The sequence below is a fragment of the Cebidichthys violaceus genome, unplaced genomic scaffold (assembly GCF_023349555.1).
Source record: "Cebidichthys violaceus isolate CVI_PGR_0920_01 unplaced genomic scaffold, fCebVio1.0.p SCAF_15, whole genome shotgun sequence".
NCBI classification, from domain to species: domain Eukaryota; kingdom Metazoa; phylum Chordata; class Actinopteri; order Perciformes; family Stichaeidae; genus Cebidichthys; species Cebidichthys violaceus.
In genome coordinates this window covers 1996587-2012425 of record NW_027176318.1, presented here as the reverse complement: position 1 = coordinate 2012425, position 15839 = coordinate 1996587, and the positions used below count along the sequence as shown (strand labels likewise).

Below are 15839 nucleotides of genomic sequence, written 5' to 3'. Positions count from 1 at the left end.
TAAATTCTCTAATAGTGGTCTTTATTAATCTTAGTGGTAGAGGCCTTTATGTGGGACAGGTTTTATTGGAGACGGTCAAAACGTCCTCATGTTTACTTGTCCTGATAAACTCAATATAATATCCAATACCACACCATTACCTACATCAGTATTGCAAGAGTCATCTCATGTGTTCCCATAGTTTACAGCCCAGGTTTACAGTTAGGGCTGGCTCAGGTTTACAGTTGGGGCTGGCTCAGGTTTACAGTTGGGGCTGGCTCAGGTTTACAGTTGGGGCTGGCTCAGGTTTACAGTTGGGGCTGGCTCAGGTTTACAGTTAGGGCTGGCTCAGGTTTACAGTTAGGGCTGGCTCAGGGTTACAGTTAGGGCTGGCTCAGGTTTACAGTTAGGGCTGGCTCAGGGTTACAGTTGGGGCTGGCTCAGGTTTACAGTTGGGGCTGGCTCAGGTTTACAGTTGGGGCTGGCTCAGGTTTACAGTTGGGGCTGGTTCAGGTTTACAGTTAGGGCTGGCTCAGGTTTACAGTTAGGGCTGGCTCAGGTTTACAGTTAGAGCTGGCTCAGGTTTATAGTTAGGACTGGCTCAGGTTTACAGTTAGGGCTGGCTCAGGTTTATAGTTAGAGCTGGCTCAGGTTTACAGTTGGGGCTGGTTCAGGTTTACAGTTGGGGCTGGCTCATGTTTATAGTTAGGGCTGGCTCAGGTTTATAGTTAGGGCTGGCTCAGATTTACAGTTAGGGCTGGCTCATGTTTATAGTTAGGGCTGGCTCAGATTTATAGTTAGGGCTGGCTCATGTTTATAGTTAGGCCTGGCTTAGTCCAGCCCCTAGATATGCTGCTATAGGCCTAGACTGCCGGGGGACTGCCTAGGATACACTGAGCTCCTCTTCTCTCTCTCCTTCTGTATGAATTCATATCTCATTAATACACATTACTAACTTTGCTTCTTCCTCAGAGTCTTTGTGCTTTCTCTCCTCACAGGTTTCCATGGATCATGGTCATATCTGGACCGTGGTCCTGCCTGACCCCCACTGTTACTATCATTATTATTATTAGTCACATTACTATTACTATTACCGATACATTACTGCTTTTGTCATCATTGTTGTTCTACTATATCCACTCCTGCTGTTATTATTATTAGTTGTAATTTTTCCATATTTTTTCTGCGTACTTCTCTCATTATATGAATCATTTCTGTCATATGCATTGAATGTGCTGTAGCTCTGTTATGTTGTTCATTCTGGCATCTATCACACTTCTGTCCATCCTGACAGAGGGAGCCTCCTCTGTTGCTCTCCCTCAGGTTTCTTCCTCTTTTCTCCCCGTTGAAGGTTTTTTTTTGGGGGGGGGGAGTTTTTCCTGTTCCGATGTGAGACGATGTCGTACAGATGGTCATACAAAATAAAAATGACACATTGCACCTTTAAATCTGTCAGAAGCAAGATCTGATCTCTACCTCTAGGTGGCACTAGAACCTCTTTTACCACAAACAGTGTGGCAACATCACGTGTTTTTCATGTCTTCAAATTGTGTTTTATTTAGTGTTCAGTACCTTACAGCTTGTCAGCAATTTCTCAACAGCTTTACTCTGCATACTGGGATGTTTTAGTCTAACCATTTGGACACTTAATGCAGCAGGGACTTCATTATATTGGATTACACCTGCATGGTGGCACATTGAAGGGACATATGAAGCAGACAGTCTGGATCCTCCCCCAGGATGTTTAGATCTCTATCACTTCCTTCTGGTGCGTTGTTTTGCACCAGTTTATGGTGTAAACGTATGCATGTATGTAAAGGAAAATCACAAAATTCAGGTGGCAGGTGACAATTCAAAATATAGAAAATATAATGCAATATTATGAAGCAAGGCTCTCAGCCGCTCTGCATTGCTTTCAAATCTGTTCTCTCGTAGATCAACTTTTAGAATAACGTAGTATTTGGAGGGAAAAAGTCATATTATTACAAGAATAAAGTATTCATTTAATGAGAATAAAATCATAATACATGGAAAGAAAATCCACCTGCCCAATAGTCGGCTGTGCATCGTGTTATCCAGAGTGTCTTACAGACTCAGAACCCTGTGTGGAACTCTCTGGAAGAGACAGAGTTTAGGGAAGCTGTACGCTGCTCTTCATCGGAGGACGAAAACCGAAACTAACTGAAAACGCTTCTGATCCGGCATAAAGCTCACCATCGTGTGGCTCATTGTCCACACAGATGTTAACTTCACCATCTCCGATAAAGTGCAGCTCACAGCTTATCCAAGCTTTTCGGTGTGAAGCGTCCTGGAGTCTGGAGTCCAGCCTTTGTACACCTCAAAATACCCCGGAGGCTGCAGCAGCCCATAATAAGGGATTATTGTCTCAGGCTCTCAGCTCCTGTCAGATGAATGCACTGCTGCTGCATTGTTACCATCTCACTTTCACACAGTGTGGTACATTATCAACGGAGACCCTGAAAACTGCTGACATTAATGTCTCATTAATAAGCAAACGGTGTAACACCTGCACATGATTTTATCATCTGCTGTTCTTCAATGTGTGTAGTTTTCTCCTTTCCGTCTCTTTTGCTGTGTGACACTGTGCTGAAATCCACTCATGTCTTCTCTTGGAATGTCGGCTGTCATACAACATGTTGTTCAATGAGTAACACATATCTCCACTGTTGGTGATTTCAAGCTAAAGTGAAAGCAAGCATTCACCAAACTGGGGCTGAGGTTCTGACCATGTGAACGCACAGATATCCAACTGGATGCTTTGTTGCATATCACGTCTCTCTGCACATAGCTAACGAAGGACAGACAAGACATTACTGTAAATCTCACATAGCCAGCCGTGCCTGAAAACAGACGTACTGCTGTCTTCTGCGTTGACACAGAGAGTAGCAGAGACTTGGTTAAAGTGCATTATCTCTGCATTCATTTCCTCTGGAAATGATCTTTACGTCGCAGACGGATTAACAGACGGTTTCCTCAGAAGCACCAGTCTTAATGTCCTGCTGTGTCTTGTTCTCTGCTGCTCTCCCTCTCCCTGTTTGGAGCTACGCTAACACTACACCATGTTTCACAGGGCCTGTCCGTCTTACTCCTTTTGCCTTTGTGTCCTTCCACCTATTCATGATCTTCTGACTCGTTCTTTTTGTTTCTCCTTACCTTTCTCTGACACCACATCCTTTTCCTTGTCTCTCCTCCTCTTCTTCTTCTTCTTCTTCTTCTTCTTCTTCTTCTTCTATCACACCACGTGTTGGTTTTCCACCTCTCCTTTTTATTTCTCTATCACCACTTTTCTCCTCGTCTTACTGCTTGGCATTATGTGTCTTCTTACATGATTAATATGCCAATAAAATGCACCAACCACAGCCATAAAATACACCCAGTAGTTTAACTGTGACTATGTTGCATTTTTTAGTAAAACAGATCTACATTTCATTTTTCTGGGTGTTTTTTTTGTGATACAAGAAATAATTTAGTTTCCTCGTAGCTTGTATTTGCCAAACTGAGGTTAACTGCATTTTCCAGTAATATCTAAGATACTGCGTGAAAGCGGAGTGTTTTTACGAAGTATTACCACCTAGCAAACTAGTGTTTTCCTCCTGAATGCTGAGATGAACCGTTTCTTCACTATGTTTCCAGCTACGAGCTGAAGTTAACGCTCTGCCTCCTCACATCAGCAGCTCTCTGCACGGGTGCACAGAGAATGATGTGGACAATAACTGCGCTCGTGCCACAGCGTGCGCGTGTACATGTTTATGTGTGCGTTAGTTGGGGGGCAGAGACGAATGGGGAGGCCGCGCACGCGAGGAGTAAAGCGCGTTTTCTGATTGGCTGTGAGGCATTGGTACCCAGCGTTCTCCGGCAAATTCATCTCAAGTACGACCAGAAGAGAAGCCTTCAAAATAAAAGCTTAATTTAAGTCGCAATTGCCTAAATTGATTATTAGCTTATTGCCACAAGCGTATGTCACATGCTAGTCATAGATAATGTACTTTTAATTAAAAAATATTGAACAAAAACCCTCAAACAGCTTCACATACACGGCTTTGTAATGACCGATTTTGGCAGTGACCGGAAATGCGTGTTGTATTGTAGCTAGCTTTACTTTGGTCCAAAGGATGTGACTACAGCCTCTCTCGCGTGCCTCATCGGCCCCTTTACTCGGTGCTCCGTTTGTTTGTGTTCCTCCTGCCTTTTACCGTCGAAATGGAGCTCGGTGGGAATTAGCGGGCGAGCGCCCCTTCGAGTCCTCATCCTTACCTTTGGAGAATGATCCACCGGCAGCTTTTTTTGTCCCAGGTAGGTCGTCTCCATTGTTGCTGTGTTACGTGAGGTGATGTAGTCTTTCATATCAGTCTCCAAGCAGCGGCCCATCCATCGCTCCGTAGCCCGCATAGGGTGTCTGTCATTCCCTCTCGTGTGGAGGGAATGACACGCGGAATACCGTCCAAAACATCGAGTGATTAGCGTTACGTGGGGTTCGTCGGTACTGACACAAGAGGGAACAACCAGTGGAACGGCTGGCTTTCTTTCTTCAGCAGGGACCACATATCCACACTAATTGTTTTTTTTAGAGGTGGTTCACCTCACCACCAAACACGGTTCTCCCCGAGCTTCATTTCCTGTCGTTGCTAGCGAGCCACATCGCTCCTGAGTTGGCGTCACATTCATAGAAAAAGGCTAAATAGCGTTATTGTGAGCCGTTGGACGTGTGCCGAATCAAAGCCTGGATACGAATCTGAGAATGTCTTGAGTCACCTTTCGTAGAAGATGTCCACATTTTCCGGCAAGCAAAGTAACATTAATATAAGTCATTATGTGAACGGTGCCTGGCGTGATGGATCGGCGCTGCAGATGTCAGGGCCACACAGCTTCGCCCTGTGCGTGCTCGTGATTTGGGATGTAGCCTACTACGAGTCCTGGTGTACAGAGCCCCCCCCCCACCTCTCTTAGAGTGGGGATTCCCATCCTCTTAAATCCTGGAGCACCACACAGCCTTTCCTTTAGTAGTCCTCTGTGTTCTGGTGTCATGGAGGTACAGAAGAATAAGTGCTAATATGAACAGCATATCACTTTCTTATAGTAATCCCACTCATTGCTATTATTTCTTTGCGCTATTTTATTATTATTATTGTAATTATTATTATTATTATTCTGTAGAGTGAAGCATAACTTCACCAATTCTGCAATCAACAAAGGGGGGGTCCACTTGGTTTTGGTGTTTTTTTGTTTTTTTTCTATTAAACGCCACAGATGCCCGTTATTTCCCCCTAGCTATTTTTAACACTCTCATGAATATGCATATATCAAAGCTGGCACCAGTTCAGGATGATTGTGGCTAATGGGTGCAGAGAACGTGTGAGTGGAGGCTCTGCTGGTGAACAGTCGGTCTTGCTTGTGAAGCCACTGGAGTGGATGAAGCTCTGCAGCGGTTGGCTGAGGTGAACTCAGGTAGCCTGTGAGGAACATTAGCCTGGTGCCAGATCATCTGTAGTTATCGGCTGTTTCTGTTTCCCCCATGTTATCTCCCATTGTAACCCCACGTTTGACCTGGTCTACATTATAAGTGAAATTTGCACATGTATTTTTACAGTCTCTGTAGGTTAGCGCCACTTTTACCGCGTTAATCACAGAGTTTGAAGCGCCACGAAAAAACAACCTCTGACATCCACCAAAACAGAATGGAGTTGCAATAAAACATATTTGCAGGCCGGTTAGATTGTAGGAGACCGTGGCTACATGCAGATTATTACCTCGATTCATCTTTGTGTCTGCGACGTGTCAAAGAGCATCTTCAAATGTCCAACAAACAGTCCAAAACACAAACCTAGTCAATCCCCAACCATTTCTGAGTGTTCTTCTGGATGTTACACCACAGTCACTACCATTACCAACATGTGATCCCATCATCTCAGCAGAATCAGAACCCATCAGCAGACACACACACACACACACACACACACACACACACACACACACACACACAGTGCATATCAGCTTTCAGTTGAAGTGAAAGGTAGAGCAGCTCCAGAGTCAGGGTCCATGTGGACAGCCACGATGAGATCATATCGCTATGGTTCCCCATCTTTATGTGAACAATGCTTCCTCAGAGGGATCATCTGGGAGATCATTACTGATCATTTCCAGCAGAAGCTTCCTGGTCTCTTCTGTTCTAGAAAAAAAATGTATGCAGAATTAATAATCATGTAGTCTGGAACGCAATTATACTGGTTAATTGTGCAAGTGCCAGAACAAGTAGGAAGGACAACTGGGGATATTTCCCAGGAGAGTACCGTGTGTGTGTGTGTGTGTGTGTGTGTGTGTGTGTGTGTGTGTGTGTGTGTGTGTGTGTGTGTGTGTGTGTGTGGCTAACTTGGGCACCATGCTAATATGGTACCACATGACTAATGAGGACTGTAGGGATTTGAACATGATGTGAGAGCTGGTGTAGTTGTTGTATGTGCCTCTGTGCATGTGTCACATTGCACTCCCATCTCATTGGATAGTAAAGGACGAAAAGAAGAAAAATACTGGGGGGGGGGGGGGGGGGGGGGGGTGAGGTGAATGTGGTTGCTTCTGGGGTTTCAGCTGTTGGATGTCAGATGCTCCTGGAGGAGTTTGTTCTCTTCTCTTTAGAGGCTGAGGGCTGAACGACATCTGACACTTGAGTGTTTCCTGATCTTACTCTGGTCACTGGCTGATAGGGTGAAAAGAGAAGTACAGAAAACAATGTAATCAGCGAGAAGAGTGCTCTCATTACTAGAAGCTTAACTTCTGACAGCGCAGCGTCCGGTTCCTGGCCTCCATGTGGTTCTGAATGTGGTTTTGGTCTGAAGGTCTGCGGTTAACACAAGCTGGAGACATTCTAACGGTTTATTCAACGATATAAAAGACGTCTGGATCCCCAAAAAGTATTCCCAAAACTATAATGAAACTATAAATAGTTTTAAGAAATGGTGTTTGATTTCATGATAATCTTAAAGGGCCGGTTCCCCCCTTAAATCAGATATCCATAAGTCTCTCTCTCCTGCTCATCATGCATCGCCGTTCATCCATCTAGAGTGTTTCGGTGTAAGTTGCTTTGAGCCGAGCGCCATAGAGTTCTGTGATATTGCAGAGAAGACAACTTTACGCCTGATATCTCCAACACTAGGCAACTCACACCAAACATATTCTGGATTGATGAATAGCCCCACAGGTGGATGAACTGTCTCTTTAAATGTTATAGCTGTAGAGAAACACCCTTCATTCATTTGGAGTGGTGTTTGAGTCAATCCGATGAATTATAGTCACTCTCTGTTAGCTTAGCTTTGCTCTCTGCTGGCTCTTTTATTGCTTAACGCTCCATTGTGTTCACCAGCTTGTCGCCGACTGTGTGTTGGTGATGCATGGGTCACGAGGGTTTGGGTGTGCTGATTAGAAAATATTGCAGGTTTGGGCGGGCGGGTCAAAAGTGACCGAGCAGCGCTCTGAGTACGTTATAAATAACTTACAGGAACATTACGGGCAATAGTCCACCGACCATTCTCCTCTCTCTGTTACTCTCCCTCTCACACACACACACACACACACACACACACACACACACACACACACCAGTCAAGTCCGTCCTTGTCTCAGACCTCAGTCCAGACCAGGCACCATCCTCTGGTTCTGAAAAGTGAAGCTAAGGAGTTTATGGTCTCAATCTCTAGTTTACAGTCTTCTTCAATACAGCATGATGTTCATTTAGTACATTATGGTCCATTTAGAGTCACACAGACCATAAAGCAGGGGATGCTTTAGGGGCGGGGCTTACTGTGATTGACAGGTCGCTACGTCACTCCTCCAAATTCCATATATGGTCACTTCCGTTCACTGGTTGCAAAAAAAAACCAAGATGGCGACGGTGGAATCATGCACGTCATGCATAAAGTTAGCATTTGAATCATGTTGTAAAGATGTTAACGTCCTCTGATAAACAGACAGCGGAGTATTGATGCTGAACACAGACCAGTCTGCAGAGAGAACATGTTCCTGCTAACGGTTCCTTCCCTTGCAGGCTTGCCTCTCCACTGCAGCAATGCCACCCATGTGACTCTCTATAGACATGGGAGCTGAGCGACGTGAACATGAGCTGTGGCTGCTGTGTGGAGCAGCTTTCCACTTTGTCTCTGTTCTCCGTGTGTCTGTGTGGAGGAGGCCAGCGTCTTGTTTGTCCATCTGTGCTTCTGCTCCGTCTCAATTATTCATATTTTTATCTGACAAAGATGGAAGTATGATAACGTCTGATGATGCTGTTTTTGTTCATACTTGAGTCCCGCCTGCTACATTCACGCAGCCTGTGCTGTTCTGTTTCTGTGGTTTGTAACACGCCGCCCTTCTCCTCCCACTTCCCCTCAGGTTTTGGTCTGCTTTGGGTTGACTGGTCATTATGCTGATGCAGCTCTGTAGTATCAAGGTCAGTGCCCCCACCCCCTCACCCCCCCCCCACCCACCCCCTCTCACCCACCACCACCACCACGATCACCCAGATCACCCACCACCTTCTCTCTGTGCCTGCTTACCACCACCCAGTTTGTCTGTTGCATTGTGGGACTTTGAAGCCCGGTGCCAGTAGCGATGAATGGAGTCGTTCCAGTACTGATACCAGTATCAGACATGTATATGAAACAGCTTCAAATGATGGACCGGGTGTCTGCAAGAAGAAGACTCAACGCACCACTGACGTCACGTTATCAGATCCTTTACGCTGCACACAAACAACACTTGTCACTTGTCTGTACATCGTGCCCAAACACTACTGCACATGTGCAAACTAGACTAGATGTGAACAACACATCTGTGTTTGAACGGGACGGAGGAGAGCTGGCTGCTGGCGGTCCTGTTCGGGTGAATAGTGGAGCTAACAGCTAACGCTACTGAGGTTGTGTTGAAATACATTGATGAGTAAAAAGTGAAGGTAAATGAAAACGTTCCCATGATGTCATCTTGTAAAAAGTAGTGTTGGTAAGAATCTTGAATAAATCCAGTTCTATGTATTTTCACAGCAATATGAAATAGATATTAGAGATTCATTATGAGCCCTTTAACTCAACTTCAGTTTGTTTTTTTTCATCACAGCAAATATTGAAATGTAAATACAATCATTTGCAAATAATCTATAGATGATAAAAACAAGTAGCAAAGTAAAAGGATAACATTTAGAGTTTCTCATGGTTTACACTGACTTCTGGGTGGTTGAATTATTGTGTACATGCATACAAATGGTACCAACATATATATTTATGCACAATGTACTTTGATACATTATTTTTCTGAAATTCAGTATCATCAAATGTGATCGTGTTCATGCCAAAACCTTCCTGCATTGTATATTAGTCATCCCATATATTTGTCAGCATTTGACAATTCAAGGAAAAGAAAAACAATATATTGGTACGACCCTCGGCTAAATCAATATTCATGCTGAGCGTTTCACTAATATCCATATCCCACGGTGACACGAGTCGGCACACGGACATTGTACCGAGCACGCAGACGACCTCTCCTCGTCACCGGCTGCACGCACTCAGCGCCTCAGCATCTAGAACAATCCGTCAAGGCTGGCCGAGTCGCCGAGTCGCTGAGTCGCTGAGTCGCTGAGTCGTGCCCCGGAGCTGCTTCCCAACTAGAGCATCCTCTGATGGGATGGAGAAGCTCTCCCTGCCGGTAATGATGGCGCACCACGCAGTGATCAGAGTCCATGCTGAACAGACACACACCGCTCTACTGGCTCACCTGTAAACATGTCGACAGGCTCACGGTGGCTCTATAGGCGCTGGTAGGTTCTGTAGAAAGACTTCACTTGATTACCAGTGAGAACAGGGAGAGATACACACAATAAAACGGGTAACATCTAATCCAACATTTTGATTCAACATCATGCTGATTTCTGAGGCTACAGTCGTGTTGGATTGCATTATGTTCAGGGTGTTTCTGATATTTTGTCCACTGAAAGGTGTTCAATTAAAACATCGGACGTGTTCCTCTTCTGTTTATGTACCTGACAGCATTTCTATTATTTTGTCCGTCATCAACAGAAGAATAGAAAAACTGTACAATCAGCACACCGTTGTGTTCATGCTCATTTTCATTTACACATACAAAATCATACAAGAAACCAATGACCAAGATGAAATCAAACAAATTGTATACTTTATGAAATTAATTAAACAAAAAAAGCAAAAAAATGAAACTCCAGTGGGAACAATGACAACTACTTTATAGAGAGGCAGTTATAATACAAATGCATTAAATATCTATCGCTGACGAAGTATAAAAAATGGTGCTTAATATGCTCAAAGTCATCAGGATTATAAATTGATTATATATGTGTATATATATATATATATATATATATATATATATATATATATATATATATATATATATATATATATATATATATATATGTATATGTATGTATGTATTTGTATGTATGTATTTGTGATATTCCACGGGCATGGTCTATGAAGGCAGCTTTAAAAAGGCTCTCTGTGCTGGATCTAATATCAGATATGACCACAGTCAGCATATGTTTCTTTGGTTGATGTTATGATTACGCTTTCCATCCCTCAAAATGACCCTCAGTGATCAAACATCAACAGCAGCTGTCACTGTGAAGGACTGGAAGTGATACTGCGCTCTGATACGAGATGATTCCATCAGAAAGCAAAGGGTACAATGACAGCGGCCTGCTGTCATGCCAGCACAGCCAATCAGACGGCAAAGTCATGTCTACATGTTCAGGGGTTTGATAGAAAGTCTGTCAAAAACCCAGATCATCAGCAGAGACTACCTTTTAGAAATGTTTCTGTTTTCTGAGGTGCCTGTCTGAATATTACAGCAAGGCCGATTCACCCACCTGCCTTCTATGAATACATATAGATTAACACATTCCAGAAACAGACACCTCAGAAAACACAAACATTTCAAATATTTCCTTTTCCAATCAAAGAGGTCGAGGCGTCAGCCGCTGTCTGTAGACCATCAGCGTTTGGCCCCAGCCATCCAGACCAGTCAGCAAGCCATGAACACTGAATCAAGACCGCTACCAGCGTCACAATGTCGGGTCGTCACAAACGATGTTCCAGCAGAGGACTCGAGTTCTACGCAATCCTGACAGGATCACAGCCGCTTCAGAGCCACAGGTGTTTCAGTAGCTCTAGTGAATGGTTGGCGTAATAAACCCAGTTGTTAGTGTGTTCAGGGTTGAGTCGAGGCTTTAACTAGGACACCTGCATTAGCCTGACATGCTATTGCACAGCGCTGTGCTTCCACTGTCCATGTCAATCCAACTAGCATGTCGCTATCACCGGGAGCATGCTGCTCAACCCACCAAGCAACAACCCATCATCCACAGCTAGCATGCTAAGCTAACTAGCATGCTAAGCGCACCGGCATGCTACCAAAGCCACTGAATCAACCAAACAATCCTCATTCAATTCAAACAGCTTGTTCGCTTTAGCATCCGTAAAGCTTTAGGGATACCACTCTAATGTTGGTTATCAGAGTATATACTCAAGCATGTTATTAGAGTATATACTCAATAACCTGAGTTTTCATATTGAGTCAGACTTGGGAGAGAAAAGGTTGGTGCATCCCTACAGTGGCACAAGATGATTTAGCAGCTTTCTTTTCAGCTGCAGCAAGCTGCTAAATCATTTAGATTCACACACTGGCTCTGCTTCTCAAGCCCCCGAGTGAGGAGAGTGAAAGACAACATTGTCAAGTACTGCTGAACACTGGCTGCCGTGCTTTTAGCAGGAAACTCAGACAATGGGTGAAAGGACGGTGTCTTATTGTCGACACTGGCAGACATGGCCAATCAAATGGGTTCCTCCTCAACACTCTCTTCAGATGTCTCTGGCACAGACCATGATCCTCCACCCAACATAACACCTTGTTGTTCAGCAGGCCAAAAGCTTCTTGCTGTGTGTCCTCTTGCAGAACTTGTACCAGAATCGGTTCCTGGGCCTGGCGGCCATGGCCTCCCCGTCCCGCAGCAGCCAGACCCGCCAGCGCTGCAAGGACGCGGTTCGCCACAGCTACGGCCCGGACAGCTACGCCGTCAACCAGGAGGACTTCATGCTGGGGCTGCCGCGGTCCACCAGTGACACCGACCTGGTCTCCCCGGACGCTCGCTCCACCCTCGCCATCAACTCCTCCCACTACACCATCGGCCAGTCGGAAGACCTGGTGATCACGTGGGACATCAAGGAGGAAGTGGATGCCGGAGACTGGATTGGCATGTATCTTGTCGGTAAGTGAGATATGACATGATGATAGATGTCGTTAAAGTGCAGCACCTGGAGGCTTCAAAACATCAGTCCACAAACCAATGAGTGACGTCGCGATGACTACGCCCACTTCTTATAGACGGTCTATGAAGCCCCACCCCTGCTGCTGCTGCTGCACACAGCACTAGCGCTTGTTAATTCAAAGTTTATTAATATTGAACACGTCCAAATTGCACCAAATGCAACACTGCACGTCCCCAGCAATTGACCCGCCAAGTGTGAAGTAGATGGGATGAACCGTTCTAGATATATGTGAAGGACACACACACACACACACACACACACACACACACACACACACACACACACACACACACACACACACACACACACACACAGACAGATTGCTTGCTTTACAGTGAGATACGGTATGATAAACCAGACTTTAAACTAGCTTCAGTGCAGACCGGTAACACCTGTCCTCTACTTCTACCAACTCATTGTCACCTGAGCTGAGTCAGATCCTGACGGGACACGTCTCTCAGTCCGGAGAGTTTCCAGAGGACGGAGTGTGTGGCTACACTCTGCTCTTCTTCTCTGGAGGTTCATGCTATCAAACCACTTCCACTCGATGGAAGTTGCTATGCTGTTGAACCAGCGGCGACATGACATTCACCCTCAGCCGCGGTGTTTCTGCTGTGATGTGACACATTTTAACACATTCAAATATCATATAATGTATAATTGCGGGGCGTTGGAGCAGCAGGGCGGTTTCAACAGTTTCACCTCTTTCCAGATGAGGCTTTGTCTGAGAACTTCCTGGACTACAAGAACCGAGGCATCAACGGATCTCACAGGGGACAGATCGTTTGGAAAATTGACTCCAGCTCCAACTTCAGTGACTGTAAGTAGCAAACACTCACTTGTTTCTTTTTTGAGCAGAAGGACACTCAATAAATATTGCAGCGTTAGATCAACTGTACCGATAGATCCAAGTTGCTTTAGCTGTTTCATCATGAATGTTTTACTCATTTCTGTTTGGAATGTTGCGTTAAAATTCAATTCCTTGTCTCCAGTTTTTCGTGCCAAGCGGTCTTGACTGTGGTGTTTTTAGATTCTGTCTCAAATAAGTGGAGTGGATTGATCCTCTTGAGCGCAGAGAGTGCTGCAGCAGCATGAGGAGAAAGAAGCAGGGCTGCTTACAGAGGCACGTCATCAGAGGGAGGGAGAGGGAGACGGTCACAAATGAGCGCAAACGCTGCGTTTAGGGGCCGGGAGAATTGTGCGTATGAGTGAGAGAGACTGTGTGGAGACTACATTTATCAGTGAACAGCCGTCCAGGTGTTTCCATTTAGGAACTAGAGATGTTCCCTTTTATCTTCTCTATTCCCATACCTGAACTTGTGTTTTGGCAGATACAGAGTACTGATCCGACACAAGTATTAGTATTTTTTAACCCTTTATGGATGTGATGTTGGACCTGGCTCAGGTTAAACATGCACAAATACATACATAGAACTTTCTTTTATTATCGAATTTAACAGTCAGTCATAACTGAAACAAGACTTAAAAGGAATTAATAAACTGATTGTTAAAGTGCAGCCACAATTTATGAGAAAGAAGCGTTTTGTTTGCCGCTTCCATCATCTATCCTGATGCGGCGATTGTTTTTTACTGGAGCAGATGGTGGATGTAGCTGAGGAGTGAGACATCTCTCTTCTCTCTCATCTCTGTTGAGAGCTGCACATGTGCAGTAGAGATCAGGTGGCTAGCGGCTGGTCCTTTGTAGCGCAAATGATCCGCTAAACACTACGAGAACGTGACGCGGTATTGGTGCGTAGACGATGGAGTCTGTGGGCTGTGGGAGAGGAATACGGGAGAACCCGGAGAGAACCCACGCTGACACGGGGAGAACAACTTCTTACTCTGTACAGTGAACAGTGAATACCAATGGGATTTGTTGTGTTACTCGACAGCTGACGGGATCTCTCACTCGGGTTTAATGGGAACTATAAAAGATTTTCGTGGCAATGCAGATATTTCTAACAATGGATTGACCCAATGAGAAAGCGACAGAGACACGTCTCGACACTTAAGCGAGATCTGAACCTCTCCACAAATAGGATGTGAACCCTGGAGAACAGTTTAGTAATAACATTGTCATTTCTAGGACACAGGGCTGCTCCGTGCTGTAACTGGTTACAACGCTTTTCTTCTTTATTCCTGGTCTTCTTGAAAGGGAACTTAAACTGAGAACTTAAATATCAAAGCATGTCGGGACGTTCAGATAGAAGTCTCTGTATTCCCGTCCTCCCTGTCTGTGAGACACCGCTGACACAAGCTGGCGGGCAAACTTGTGTACGTCCAATCAGTTGATGCGCTGTCGCTGTGTGTCCCCCCTCTTCTCGTCAAATCAGCTAAGTGTGTGTGGCCAAACGAGCAGACGAACACGCAGCTTTGCTGTGACCTTAATCTCCTCGTGTCCCCCAAGCTTTTTGAACCTTTCTCTCTCCCTTCTACTTCCCCTATTTTTCAAAGAGTCCAAAAAACGAGACATATCACCAATAACTAATAATTTAAACAGATTCTAAGGAGGTTAATTTGTTCTCTTTTCCCCCTAATTATTTTTTAAAGATTTAACTGCTTAATATATTATATATATATATATTAATTAAAGTAAGCTATTGAAAACATTGGAAATATGATACATATTTCAACATTTTGAATCACAAATAACCAATAACCAAACCGTTTTTAGAAAATGTAAATGCTGGGAAATAAAGCCATCAGCATCCATAATAAGATTTTTGGTTTCTGTTTTTAAATTCGGGTATGAAAGACAGTGTGGAGTTGTATTGAGTGCCTGTGAAAAGCAAACTAACTCTTGTTTGATTTTCTCTCCGTCCTCGTCGTGTGTGTGTGTGTGTGTGTGTGTGTGTGTGTGTGTGTGTGTGTGTGTGTGTGTGTGTGTGTGTGTGTGTGTGTGTGTGTGTCGTCCTCAGCGGAGACCCAGGTCTGCTTCAGGTACTACCACGGTGTCACCGGAGCCCTGAGGGCCACCACTCCCAGCACCACCATAAAGAAAGGCCCCGCACACGTGAGTCTCTTCTTTTCACACATGCAGCGTCCTGGAGGGGACTGGAGGGGCTCCGCCGCTTTACTCGCCCTCTTTATTTTGTGTCATTTGTGAACGAAACGCCTCTGATGAAAGTACAACGCTGCATTAGAAGACACTTAAGTACATTTCAGTCGCGTCAAAGGACTCGCCGTCCTGTGCATTAAAGTCAGATGTAGCAGAGAAGAGGCTGTGCTCTTTGAAAGAGCTGGAGCTAATCCTCTCAATGTTTGGGATTCAGCACAGATGAACATAGAGCTTAGCAAGATAACAGTGTGTCTGACAGGAACATACCCGGCTGAGAGAGGGCAAAGATTCCATTAAGTAAAAGTACTTTTGCTTTCTTTAAAGTATTATTCTACAGTATCCAAACCTGTGACTGTCCTGCAGTCACTGCCATGCTGCCAGATGGTGCCAAGCCATTGGCTAGTGAATTGAATAGTGGTCACATGATGAATTGCTTCTTGGAG

The 15839-nt window shown here is 44.8% G+C and overlaps 1 protein-coding gene across 3 annotated transcripts in view; it reads left to right on the top strand.

The window, feature by feature from the left end:
- The first annotated feature begins 4119 nt into the window (after window positions 1-4119).
- LOC137871704 (E3 ubiquitin-protein ligase HECW1) overlaps window positions 4120-15839 on the top strand; it is a 51577-nt gene continuing 39857 nt past the window's right edge. For 2 of the 3 annotated variants that reach the window (XM_068709608.1, XM_068709606.1), the window contains exons 1-4: window positions 4120-4293; window positions 11965-12277; window positions 13051-13158; window positions 15257-15351. In XM_068709608.1, the coding sequence (XP_068565709.1) occupies window positions 4264-4293; window positions 11965-12277; window positions 13051-13158; window positions 15257-15351 (546 nt within the window). In that variant the 5' untranslated portion in view covers window positions 4120-4263. Of the gene's footprint in view, window positions 4294-8376; window positions 8435-11964; window positions 12278-13050; window positions 13159-15256; window positions 15352-15839 lie in introns of all 3 variants that reach the window. The other variant, XM_068709607.1, reaches the window with a different exon arrangement.